The sequence below is a fragment of the Oncorhynchus nerka genome, linkage group LG3, assembly GCF_034236695.1.
Source record: "Oncorhynchus nerka isolate Pitt River linkage group LG3, Oner_Uvic_2.0, whole genome shotgun sequence".
Taxonomy (NCBI): domain Eukaryota; kingdom Metazoa; phylum Chordata; class Actinopteri; order Salmoniformes; family Salmonidae; genus Oncorhynchus; species Oncorhynchus nerka.
In genome coordinates, this window is record NC_088398.1 from 69,106,856 (window position 1) to 69,119,244 (window position 12,389).

At 42.9% G+C, this 12,389-nt stretch overlaps 1 protein-coding gene across 1 annotated transcript in view; it reads left to right on the forward strand.

The window, feature by feature from the left end:
• Positions 1 to 1,189: 1,189 nt before the first annotated feature.
• LOC115116665 (interphotoreceptor matrix proteoglycan 2-like) overlaps positions 1,190 to 12,389 on the forward strand; it is a 94,472-nt gene continuing 83,272 nt past the window's right edge. Inside the window, exons 1-2 of the mRNA XM_065015072.1 lie at positions 1,190 to 5,632; positions 5,722 to 5,973. Of these exons, the coding sequence (XP_064871144.1) occupies positions 5,554 to 5,632; positions 5,722 to 5,973 (331 nt within the window). The 5' untranslated portion in view covers positions 1,190 to 5,553. The remainder of the gene's footprint in view (positions 5,633 to 5,721; positions 5,974 to 12,389) is intronic.

Here is a 12,389-nt window from a genome sequence, read left to right on the forward strand (position 1 = left end):
TGAGTGGGGCTATTACAGAGTGAGTGGGGCTATGCAGGCATTACAGGAGTGAGTGGGGCTATGCAGGGCATTACAGAGTGAGTGGGGCTAGGGCATTACAGAGTGAGTGGGGCTAGGGCATTACAGGGTGAGTGGTGGGGCTATGCAGGGCATTACAGAGTGAGTGGGGCTATGCAGGGCATTACAGAGTGAGTGGGGCTATGCAGGCATTACAGAGTGAGTGGGGCTATGCAGGGCATTACAGAGTGAGTGGGGCTATGCAGGGCATTACAGAGTGAGTGGGGCTATGCAGGGAGTGAGGGGGCTATGCATTACAGAGTGAGTGGGGCTATGCAGGGCATTACAGAGTGAGTGGGGCTATGCAGGGCATTACAGAGTGAGTGGGGCTATGCAGGGCATTACAGAGTGAGTGGGGCTATGCAGGGCATTACAGAGTGAGTGGGGCTATGCAGGGCATTACAGAGTGAGTGGGGCTATGCAGGGCATTACAGAGTGAGTGGGGCTATGCAGGGCATTACAGGGTGAGTGGGGCTATGCAGGGCATTACAGAGTGAGTGGGGCTATGCAGGCATTACAGGGGCTATGCAGGGCATTACAGAGTGAGTGGGGCTATGCAGGGCATGGTGAGTGGGGCTATGCAGGGCATTTACAGAGTGAGTGGGGCATTACAGAGTGAGTGGGGCAGGGCATTACAGAGTGAGTGGGGCTATGCAGGGCATTACAGAGTGAGTGGGGCTATGCAGGGCATTACAGAGTGAGTGGGGCTATGCAGGGCATTACAGAGTGAGTGGGGCTATGCAGGGCATTACAGAGTGAGTGGGGCTATGCAGGGCATTACAGAGTGAGTGGGGCTATGCAGGGCATTACAGGGTGAGTGGGGCTAGTGGGGCTATGGGCTATGCAGGGCATTACAGAGTGAGTGGGGCTATGCAGGGCATTACAGAGTGAGTGGGGCTATGCAGGGCATTACAGAGTGAGTGGGGCTGAGTTACAGGGTGGGGCTATGCAGGGCATTACAGAGTGAGTGGGGCTATGCAGGGCATTACAGAGTGAGTGGGGCTATGCAGGGCATTACAGAGTGAGGGCTATGGGGCATTATGTGGGGCAGGGGCATTACAGAGTGAGTGGGGCTATGCAGGACATTACAGGGTGAGTGGGGCTATGCAGGGCATTACAGGGTGAGTGGGGCTATGCAGGGCATTACAGAGTGAGTGGGGCTATGCAGGGCATTACGGAGTGAGTGGGGCTATGCAGGGCATTACAGAGTGAGTGGGGCTATGCAGGGCATTACAGGGTGAGTCACCACTCCATGCACAATGGTCCTGGCTCTAGCTAATTGTTTGGCCCACAGCCTGGGACACAATCTGAGAATATTTAGGCCCCTGAGGTGACCTGATAAGATCAGATGGGTAGCAATATAAAATATCTCCACTTTGCTCTCTGATTGGCTAGATGGAATTGCTGCCAAGTTGGCAATGGAAGTTCCAAAACAATTGCATTGCAACCAACGAGCTTATCTATGGTGAATAAATCCTCCCCAAAACCAAAGTTTTCTATATACGTTACACAGGTGATGGCCTAGTAGGTTACTGTTGTACAACAGAGTGGTTGCGTGCAACAGTAAGTGCTACAGTAAGTTGATTAGCTGAAGTTAATTTGCCTGTCCACCCACTGGGCAGCAGGTAGCCTAGCGGTTAAGAGTATTGGGCCAGTAACCAAAAGGTCGCTAGTTTGAATCCCCAAGGTAGTTAAGCCCCAACAAGAACTGCTCCCTGGGTGCTGATAATGTTGATTAATTAATTCACATTTCGGTTGAATGCATTCAGTTGTGCAGGTATCCCTTTCCCATTATTAAGCTGAATTGAGGGTCATTGACCTACATTTTCTGTTATGTAACTGTTAAAGCCCCCCTGTATTTTTTAAAACTTTTGTCCAAAATGCCTAGTCTGATCCTGTGGGCTTTAGGAAACAAATTTGAAGATATTTATATACACAGCCATGATTGGCTGATGGACTAGAGCCTACCCCCTTACCCAGATCAACGGTCATTGGTCTATTATGATCAGATCAGATTGTGACATCATGATCTGGTCCAAAAATTCCATCCCACCTGACCAGGCTGAAATTCCAGCCATTTTTTCAAATAGTTCTTCCACAAAAAGTGTATTATCATAATCTTCCAAATTTAATAGTGTAGACATATAATTTAAAAAACTGCGAAATCTAGTTTTAAATTGCAGTGCCCCTTGTAACCCTGAACCGCCCTTGCTGTCTCTGCCTGGCCGGTTCCCCTCTCTCCACTGGGATTCTCTGCCTCTAACCCTATTACAGGGGCTGAGTCACTGGCTTACTGGTGCTCTTCCATGCCGTCCCTAGGAGGGGTGCGTCACTTGAGTGGGTTGAGTCACTGATGTGATCTTCCTGTCTGGGTTGGCGCTCCCCCTTGGGTTGTGCCGTGGCGGAGATCTTTGTGGGCTTGTCTCAAGATGGTAAGTTGATGGTTGAAGATATCCCTCTTGTGGTGTGGGGGCTGTGCTTTGACAAGGTGGGTGGGGTTATATCCTGCCTGTTTGGTCCTGTCCGGGGTATCATCGGATGGGGCCACAGTCTCTCCAGACCCCTCCTGTCTCAGCCTCCAGTTTTTATGCTGCGGTAGTTTATGTGTTGGGGGCTAGGGTCAGTCTGTTATATCTGGAGTATTTCTCCTGTCTTATCCGGTGTCCTGTGTGAATTTAAGTATGCTCTCTAATTCTCTCTTTTTTTCTCTCTCTCGGAGGACCTGAGCCCTAGGACCATGTCCCAGGACTACCTGGCATGATGACTCCTTGCTGGAGTGCTACCCGTCCCAGACCGCAGGAGTGGTAGCCAATCATTGAGAGTATCTCTATGAAAAGCCAACTGACATTTACTCCTGAGGTGCTGACTTGCTGCACCCTCGACAACTACTGTGATTATTATTATTTGACCATGCTGGTCATTCATGAAGGTTTGAACATCTTGGCCATGTTCTGTTATAATCTCCACCCGGCACAGCCAGAAGAGGACTGGCCACCCCACATAGCCTGGTTCCTCTCTAGGTTTCTTCCTAGGTTTTGGCCTTTCTAGGGAGTTTTTCCTAGCCACCGTGCTTCTACACCTGCATTGCTTGCTGTTTGAGGTTTTAGGCTGGGTTTCTGTACAGCACTTTGAGACATCAGCTGATGTACGAAGGGCTATATAAATGAATTTGATTTGATTTGATTTTGAGATACTCTACCTCTGCCGAGCAATAGCTCGAGACTTCCTTGGATATCGTGCACCAGCTGTTATTTACAAAAATACATAGTCCTCTACCCCTTGTCTTACCAGACGTCGCTCTTCTATCCTGCCGGTACACACAGTATTGTGTGTAGATTGATGAGGATGTTTTTTTTTTCATTCATTTTAGAAGAAGGCTGTAACGTAACAATGTGGAAAAAGTCAAGGTGTCTGAATACTTTCCAAATGCACTTCATGTATAGCATGAAGCCATGGCATCTATGGGTCAAAGGTTGACAGTGCGATGCTAATCTAATTTCTAATTTCTGTGTGTGTGTACCCAGGTTGTGTATTTATAACATATATGGTAATACTGGGACCTGAATTGCTTGACGTTATCTGAGGTGAGGCTCCCTAAATTCAGACAGCACCTATTTTGCCCTGATGATTTTTATTTAACTAGGCAAGTCAGTTAAGAACACATTGTTATTTACAATGATGGCCTACCAGAAGGCAAAAGGCCTCCTTCGGGGGTTGGGATAAAATAATATAGGACAAAACACACATCACAACAAGAGAGACACCTCAACACTACATAAAGACCTAAGACAACAACATAGCATGGCAGCAAAACATGACAACATGGCAGCAGCACAACATGGTAGCAGCACAAAACAAACATGATTGGGCACTGACAACAGCACAAAGGCCAAGAAGGTAGAGACAACAATACATAACACGAAGCAACGACAATTGTCAGTAAGAGTGTCCATGACTGGGTCTTTGAATGAAGAGATGGAGATAAAACTGTCCAGTTTGAGTGTTTGTTGCAGCTCGTTCCAGTCGCTAGCTGCAGGAAACTGAAAAGAAGAGCGACCCAGGGATGTGTGTGCTTTGGGGACCTTTAACAGAATGTGACTGGCAGAACGGGTGTTGTATGTAGAAGATATCTCAGATAGGGGGGTGTGAGGCCTAAGAGGGTTTTATAAATAAGCATCAACCAGTGGGTCTTGCGACGGGTATACAGTTTACAGAGGACTATAGAGTGCAGTGATGTGTCCTATAAGGAGCATTAGTGGCAAATCTGATGGCCGAATGGTAAAGAACATCTAGCCGCTCGAGAGCACCCTTACCTGCCGATCTATAAATGTACATTTCCGTAATCTGGCATGGGTAGGATGGTCATCTGATTCAGGGTTATTTTGGCAGCTGGGGTGAAAGAGGAGCGATTACGATAGAGGCTATTACATATGTTTTTATAAATGCTTCTCCAATTTCATTGTGCAGTGAACCAACTTTACTGGACCAGTCTCGTTGACACAACATGAATGAATGAATGATCAAGGGGCTGGCTAAAGCACAAACAGATCTGGCTATGGCATTATGGGCAAGATCTCAATTGCATACTCCTCTCCTCGTCTCCTCAAAACCCATCGGATGAGAACCAGAGGTCCCTTCCCTCTGACCTTCTCCTCCAATGGGTTTTGAGGAGGTGGCAAGGAGAGAGGATGCGAGGAGTATGCAATTGAGATTCTCCCATGGTTGAGCTCAGTTTCCTGGTCTAGGTCACATGGTCAAGAAGAACGCCTGACCCTATAGGCTATATGAGGGATAAAAACAGTGCTGAGCGACTGGTTCCTTTAGGTTATTGTCCAGCTGAAAGGTGGACAAGGTGGATCATACACCTGAATTAACATTACCCCCAGATTTAGTCCGCAAGATGATTCTTAATTGAACCACTGGTGATGTAGGCTATCCATTAGTTCTAATGAAAGTCTGAAAAAATAGGCCTCAGCCAGCCCCAGCCTTGAGATGAGGTTAGTTTTGACCAGGATTGTCTGCTACCTGTCTTCATTAATGGAGGAGCCTATCTTTGCACTTAAAGCCATATCTCTCTGCGGGTGGCCTCTTCACCCTTCCCCCCTTTCCCCTCTCTCTCCTTCCACGTTTCCCTCGCACTAAGCACCCTTTCCAGTATTACACCAGTATCTTCTTGACAAGCTGCTATAAAGGGCTTAGCAAACAAGATTAGAGAACAAAATCTCTCTCAATGGGCCATCTGCCTAGCTGAGCCTGAGCCCTGACCTGGAGCTGTTCGGTAGCACCATGGAACACACCTTCCTCAGCCGACATAAGCAAGGAGGAGAGAATCACTTCAGAATGACTGGTTAAAAAAACATATACATTTTCTGGATTCTGAACTATGCAAACTCATAAGGAGGGCCTAACATTGTTGTACGATTTCAAAGGAAGTACCTGTCATGTCAACGTGACCCCTTTTCAACCCTTCGGAGTTAAAACCACTACGGATTTAAGATGTCGGACTCTTCATTGAAATGCCTTTTGTGTACACTTTCGTTCATCTTAGCGTTTGAACTCTTGGGAGTAAGAACAGGTATGTATGCAGGCCTAACAAACAGTCAAGCTACACTTTCGCAATTAAGATGGATTTGTTGTCTAATGCATTTTATCATTTTATCACAGACGCTGCATCTGGGGAAGGACCTCTTCTTCCTGACGGACAGGATCTATATTACAAAACAGTTAGAATATCACCTATTCTATCGGTTCCTCAAAGCATAGTTCATTCACCTCTCCTCAAGGTCTCACACAAGGACCATGGCGCTATCCTCCGGCAGAAGCGCAACGTGCTTTTCCCCAGCGGGGTCAAACTTTGTGCTGAAGAGAGCGTGCAACAATCCATTTCAAATCACCTCAGCTACTTTCACCTGCGAGGTAAGACCACCACCACTCACCTGTATGTATAATGATGGAGGAAGAAGTGGCCCTCCCCAAATCTGAGGTGGCAAGTCTGCGCGTGTGAACCCCTACCCAGACCATAGAGAAGGCCTACAGTGGCTTCAGAAATTATTCACACCCCTTGACTTTTCAATTTTTTTGTGTAAACAGCCTGCATTTAAAATGGATTAAATTGAGATTTTGTGTCACTGGCCTACACACAATACCCCATAATGTCAAAGTGGAATTATGTTTTTATACATTTTAACAAATTGTTTTCAAATTAAAAGTTAAAATGTCTTGTGTCAATAAGTATTCAACCCCTTTGTTATGGCAAGCCTAAATAAGTTCAGGAGTACAAATTTGCTTAACAAGTCACATAATAAGTTGAATGGACTCACTCTGTGTGCAATAATAGTGTTTAACATCATTTTTTAATGACTACCTCATCTCTGTACCCCACACATACAATTATCTGTAAGGTCCCTCATTCAAGCAGTACATTTCAAACACAGATTCAACCACAAAGACCAAGGACGGTTTCCAATGCCTCGCAAAGAAGGGCACCTATTGGTAGATGGGTAGAAATAAAAAGCAGGGATGAAATATCCCTTTGATCATGGTGAAGTTATTAATTACACTTTGGATGGTGTAACCATATACCCAGTCACTACAAAGATACAGGCGTCCTTCCTAACTCAGTTGCCGAAGAGGAAGGAAACCGCTCAGGGATTACAACATGAGCCCAATGGTGACTTTAAAACAGAGTTTAATGGCTGTGATAGGAGAAAACTGGGGATGGATCAACAACATTGTTACTCCACAATACTAACCTAAATGACAGAGTGAAAAGAAGGAAGCCTGTACAGAATATTACAAAACATGCATCCTGTTTGCAATTAGGCGCTGAAGTAAAATTGTGATTCAGGAGTAAAATAACTGTATGTCCTGAATACAAAGTGTTATGTTTAAGGCAAATCCAACAAAACACATCACTGAGTACCACTCTTCATATTTTCAAGCATGGTGGTGGCTGCATCATGTTATGGGTATGCTTGTCATCGGCTTGGACTAGGGAGTTATTTTAAAATTAAAATAAATGGAATAGAGCTAAGCACAGGCAAAATCCTACAGGATAGCCTGGTTCAGTCTGCATACCAACAGACACTGGGAGACAAATTCACCTTTCAGCAGGACAATAACCTAAAACACAAGTCCAAATATACACTGGAATTGCTCACCAAAATGACATTGAATGTTCCTGAGTGGTCTAGCTACAGTTTGACTTAAATCAGCTTGAAAATCTATGGCAAGACATGAAAATGGCTGTCTAGCAACGATCAATAACCAACTTGTCAGAGCTTGAATATTTTTTTACAGAATAATGTGCAATTATTGTAGAGTCCAGGTGTGCAAAACTCTTAGAGACTTACCCAGAAATACTCACAGATGTAATCGTTGCCAAACGTGATTCTAACATGTATTGACTCAAGGGTGTGAATTCTTAAAGTACCAGGCAAAAGTTTGGACACACCTACTCATTGCAGTTTATTTTTTTGACTATTATTCTACATTGTAGAATAATAGTGAAGACATCAAAACTATGAAATAGCACATATGGAATTATGTAGCAATCAAAATAGTATTAAACCAATCAAAATATATTTTATATTTGAGATTCAGGCTGTAACACAACAAAATGTGGAATAGGTATGAATATTTTATGAAGGCACTGTATATGCTATAGTCTACAGCCCTAAAAACATGAGGTGTGTGTGTGTTATCACAGCATTGCGATTTGGGTCTCAACCTAAAGTATTTTCCCTATCCAACATCCAATTTGCAGGCAACATCTGCTCTACTTTAGATGAATTTCCTGACAATAAGTATGTCACACTGTAGGTCGCACTGTATGTGAGGATCAGCCCATTTTAGAGACTTGAGCCAGGTAGCAGCACCTACACAGAGGGGGAGGGAGAGACATTCCTGACTCAGAAGGATGTTGGGCGTGAGCAGGCGGGTTAAAAGTCAACTCTCACAACATATGTCCAGCCACTCAAGGTGAGAGAGAGAGAGAGGCTTAGGGTTTTGAGATGGTGGAGTGAGTGGGTCTGTAGGGCCTGTAGTGGGACTAATCAGTCGTCAGTGTGCAGGATAGCTCTGTATGGGATTCCAGTCTTGTGGGTTACTGAGACACTGACCTGGCTGGACTAAGTTAGAGGGTTGCTAACATTCCATCCTTGGCTTTTTGGCGAACTCTGGAGTCTCCCGGCATTGTCTTGCGATGAATAGTAAAGTTATTGGTAGCACTTTACAACTCCACATAATAAAGCATTTATAAAGGATTAGTAAACCATTTATTCATTAATTACTCCCATAATTGTAAATGTTGGTAACCTAGTTATTCACACATTTATAAACAACTTTTAAAGTATTTAATAACGATTCATAAGATCATTCACAAAATGTTTAATATACAAGTAACTGCCAAAATAATGGAAACAGTAAATGAGGGATACAAAGTATATTGAAAGCAGGCGCATCCACACGGGTGTGGTTCCTGAGTTAATTAAGCGATTAACATCCCATCATTCTTAGGGTCATGTATAAAAATGCTGGGCAGGCTATTAATTTGGCTACCATGGCTATACCCCCATAGCAGGACAATGCCCCATCCACAGGGCACGTGTAGTTACTGAATAGTTTGATGAGCATGAAAATGATGTAAACCATATGCCACGGCCGTCTCCGTTACCAGAACACTTACAGGAGATTCTGGAGCGACGCCTGAGACAGCGTTTTCCACCACCATTAACAAAACTCTAAATGATGTCATTTCTGTTGGAAGAATGGTGTCACATCCCTCCAGTAGAGTTCCAGACGCTTGTAGAATCTATTCCAAGGTGCATTGAAGCTGTTCTGGCTCAATGCCTTATTATGACACGTTATGTTGCCGTTTCCTTTATTTTGGTAGTTATCTGTAGGTCCTTAATTCCATCATTTGGAGATTTGTTAATGGTGGTGGAAAACGTCTCAGATGTCACTCCAGAATCTCCTGTAAGTGTTCAATTGGGTTAAGCTCTGGTAACGGAGATGGCCATGGCATATGGTTTACATCATTTAATAATCATTAGTTTAAAAAAAATTGTGTTGGCTATTTACACATTATAAATATTTTGTAAATGTTTTGAGTGACCAATGTAATTTCTCACAAAAAGATGGACATGCCATTGGTAGACATTCCAGCAGTACCTGATGCTCAAAATGGCCCTTAGAAGATATCGATGGTTAAACAATAAGCACACAAAATATATTGAAACTTTTATTCCAAAACAGTCCCACTGTTGTAGTAGTGTGATATGACACACTTCAGACACACTGAGTATGCTGAGTAAAATACCTTCTTTTTTAAAAAATGCTAACATAAGCGTTTCTTGGTAGCAGCGGATGGAGGCATTGTCTTAGGGCCTTAGGGCATCATTGTCTTAGGGCCTTAGGGCATCATTGTCTTAGGGCCTAGCCTTTTGTGGGCCCCAAGATACATTTAGTTGGGGAGCGTGCCCGGTTGGTAATTCAACTATGATCACTACAAGTTAGTTTACTAGAGTACTTTACCAATTTAAAAAGCTTTAGCTGACATGGCAGTGTTAATCTTGTCAACAATAACTGACGAAAAATACTCGCCAACGACCTACTATAGAGATGAGATGCTATGGAAAAAATGATAACTATTACATGACTTTTCATTTTAGGACAATAATTCCATGTGATACTAATGAACATTATATTTGTCATGCCCTGACCTTAGAGATCCTTATTATTCTCTATGTTTGGTTAGGTCAGGGTGTGACTCAGGTGGGAAAGTCTATGTTTTCTATTTCTTTGTTTTTGGCCGAGTGGGGTTCCCAATCAGAGGCAGCTGTCTATCTTTGTCTCTGATTCGGGATCATATATAAGTTGTTATTTTTCCTTTTGGGTTTTGTGGGATCTTGTTTTCTGTTTAGTGGTTTTTGCCTGACAGAACTGTTCGCTTTCACGTTTGTTATTTTGTTTGAGTGTTTTTTTAAATATTAAAATCATGAACATTTCCACGCTGCGTCTTGGTCCACTCTTCATTCAACAAACGAGAGCCGTTACAATATTTGACATGAAGCTCCAATTCATCAGTTGTCCAATGCTTAGCATGCATACAGAATAGTTCATGCAAGCCTCTCATTTGGAAAATGTACATTTTTCAGTTGTGTTGTCTAATTGATCTGATTGGCCAGGCTCTTCCTCAGAGGTCACTTCAGTCACTAGTCAATCTTTTGAAGGATGCAAAGCCAAACACTTGACTTGTAACTAACCTCAACTAGAAACAATGTTTACTCTCTTACTTTCATATAAGCTATTTTTGCTTTGATCACAACAGAAGCTGTATTTTCCCGTGTGCGCTGTTATTCATTCATCTGTGTTGCTGCTCTTGCACCGCGGTGTCATTTTGTTGTTGCTATTTGTCTGCGGTTAAAAGACTGAAGCACTGGAAGATTTAAATGTTGTATACAGTATGTAACATTTCTACCTGCAAACCGTACATCAAACATGTATACCTCAATCACCATATTTGTAGTAATGAAATAACAAAAAGGATCCGGCTCAGCCAGCTGTTGTGTGTAGGCTACATCTCCCTGTTGAATGATTAGTTCACGGTTGCGAGGTTGCCAACTTTAGCAAAACATTAATGTTGCAACTCTACCTCAAGTCCTTGCAACAGTTGTTTCACAACCGTTTGTGTGAATAAAATGTTGGATATATTTCCTTTAACGTCCTGTGTTGTGTGCTTATTGTTTTACCATTGATATGTTCTAGAATATTTTGAGACCTTAAGGAGCATCTGGTTTTGTTGGAATGTCTACTCATGACGTGTCCATCTTTTTGTGAGAAATTACACTGGCCACTCAATACAGCCCACAAAATACTTAACTAATGATTAGTAGTAATGTCACGTTCGTTAGAATTAATATCGGACCGAGTCGCAGCGGATGTTGAGTTCCACATAATTTAATGATAAAGTGAAACTTAGCAAAGACAAAAAGAAACAAACAATAAACTAACAATGAACCGTGACTACAGAGATGCTATGTGCACTAACTCAAAACAATATACCACAAACACAGGTGGCATAAACAGCTACTTAAATATGATCCCCAATTAGAGACAACGATTACCAGCTGCCTCTAATTGGGAATCATACACAATCACCAACATAGAAAAACAAACCTAGAACCCCACATATAAATAATAAACTAGACTAACCCCCCGTCACGCCCTGACCTATTCTACCAAAGAAAATAAGGACTCTCTATGGTCAGGATGTGACAAGTAAATGGTTTATAAGGATGTATAATAAACATCAATGCCGTTCTGACGTTGCTCTCCCTAATATTGACATATTCTTAATTCCATTATTTTACTTTTAGATTTGTGTGTATTGTTGTGAATGGTTAGATATTCCTGCACTGTTGGAGCTAGGAACACAAGCATTTCTCTACACCAACAATAACATCAGCTAGACATGTGTATGTGACCAATAAAACTTGAATTCATTAGATTTTATTTGAATGGAGCACCGATGAATAAATGATTTACAAATCCATTATGAATGCTTTATAACGTGCTGTTATTATAAAGTGCTACCAAGCTATTCCAGGATGTTTTCTTTGTACAGTAAATAAATTAACTAATGACTTTCAAGAGATTGGTCCAATTTGGCAACCAAAACTTTAGTTTCAGCCCAGCACTTACTAACAGACCTGATTCAATTCAACATCTGCTCATCAAGACCTTCCTCCAGCTGGACTGGAACAAATCCCACCCTGTTGCTCTGTAGATGGGGGCTGTGGTTGGTGAATGTAAGAGTATAGATGCAGGTAGGTGAGGTAAGCACAGTGATTGAGGAAATATACTGCAATATTATATCGGTGCACGGCCCCTCCCATGTAGATGAGCTGAATTGGGAAGAGAATAGTTGGGACAGCATTATGGGTTGGGGCAGATACTTTGCTGTATGAACTCATCTTTAACTGTATTAACCCAGGAGAAGCTTGATGATATGGGGATTGGGGAAATACTTTGGGTCCAGGGATGAGACAGTACATTCTTAGAAAAAAAGTGCTATCTAGAAGCTAAAAGGGTTTTTGGCTGTCCCCATAGGATAACCAATGTTTTGCTTTCAGGTAGAACCTCTTTGGGTTCCATGTAAAACGATTTCCATAGAGGGTTCTACATGGCACCCAAAAGGGTTCTACCTGGAAGTAAAAAAATTGGTTATCCTATGGGGACACGAAGAACCCTTTTGGAACCCTTTTTCTTAAGAGTGTAGATGTAGAGGAAAAGCAGTAAGGGTTGGGTAGGTAGCTGCAGGTCATTGGGTT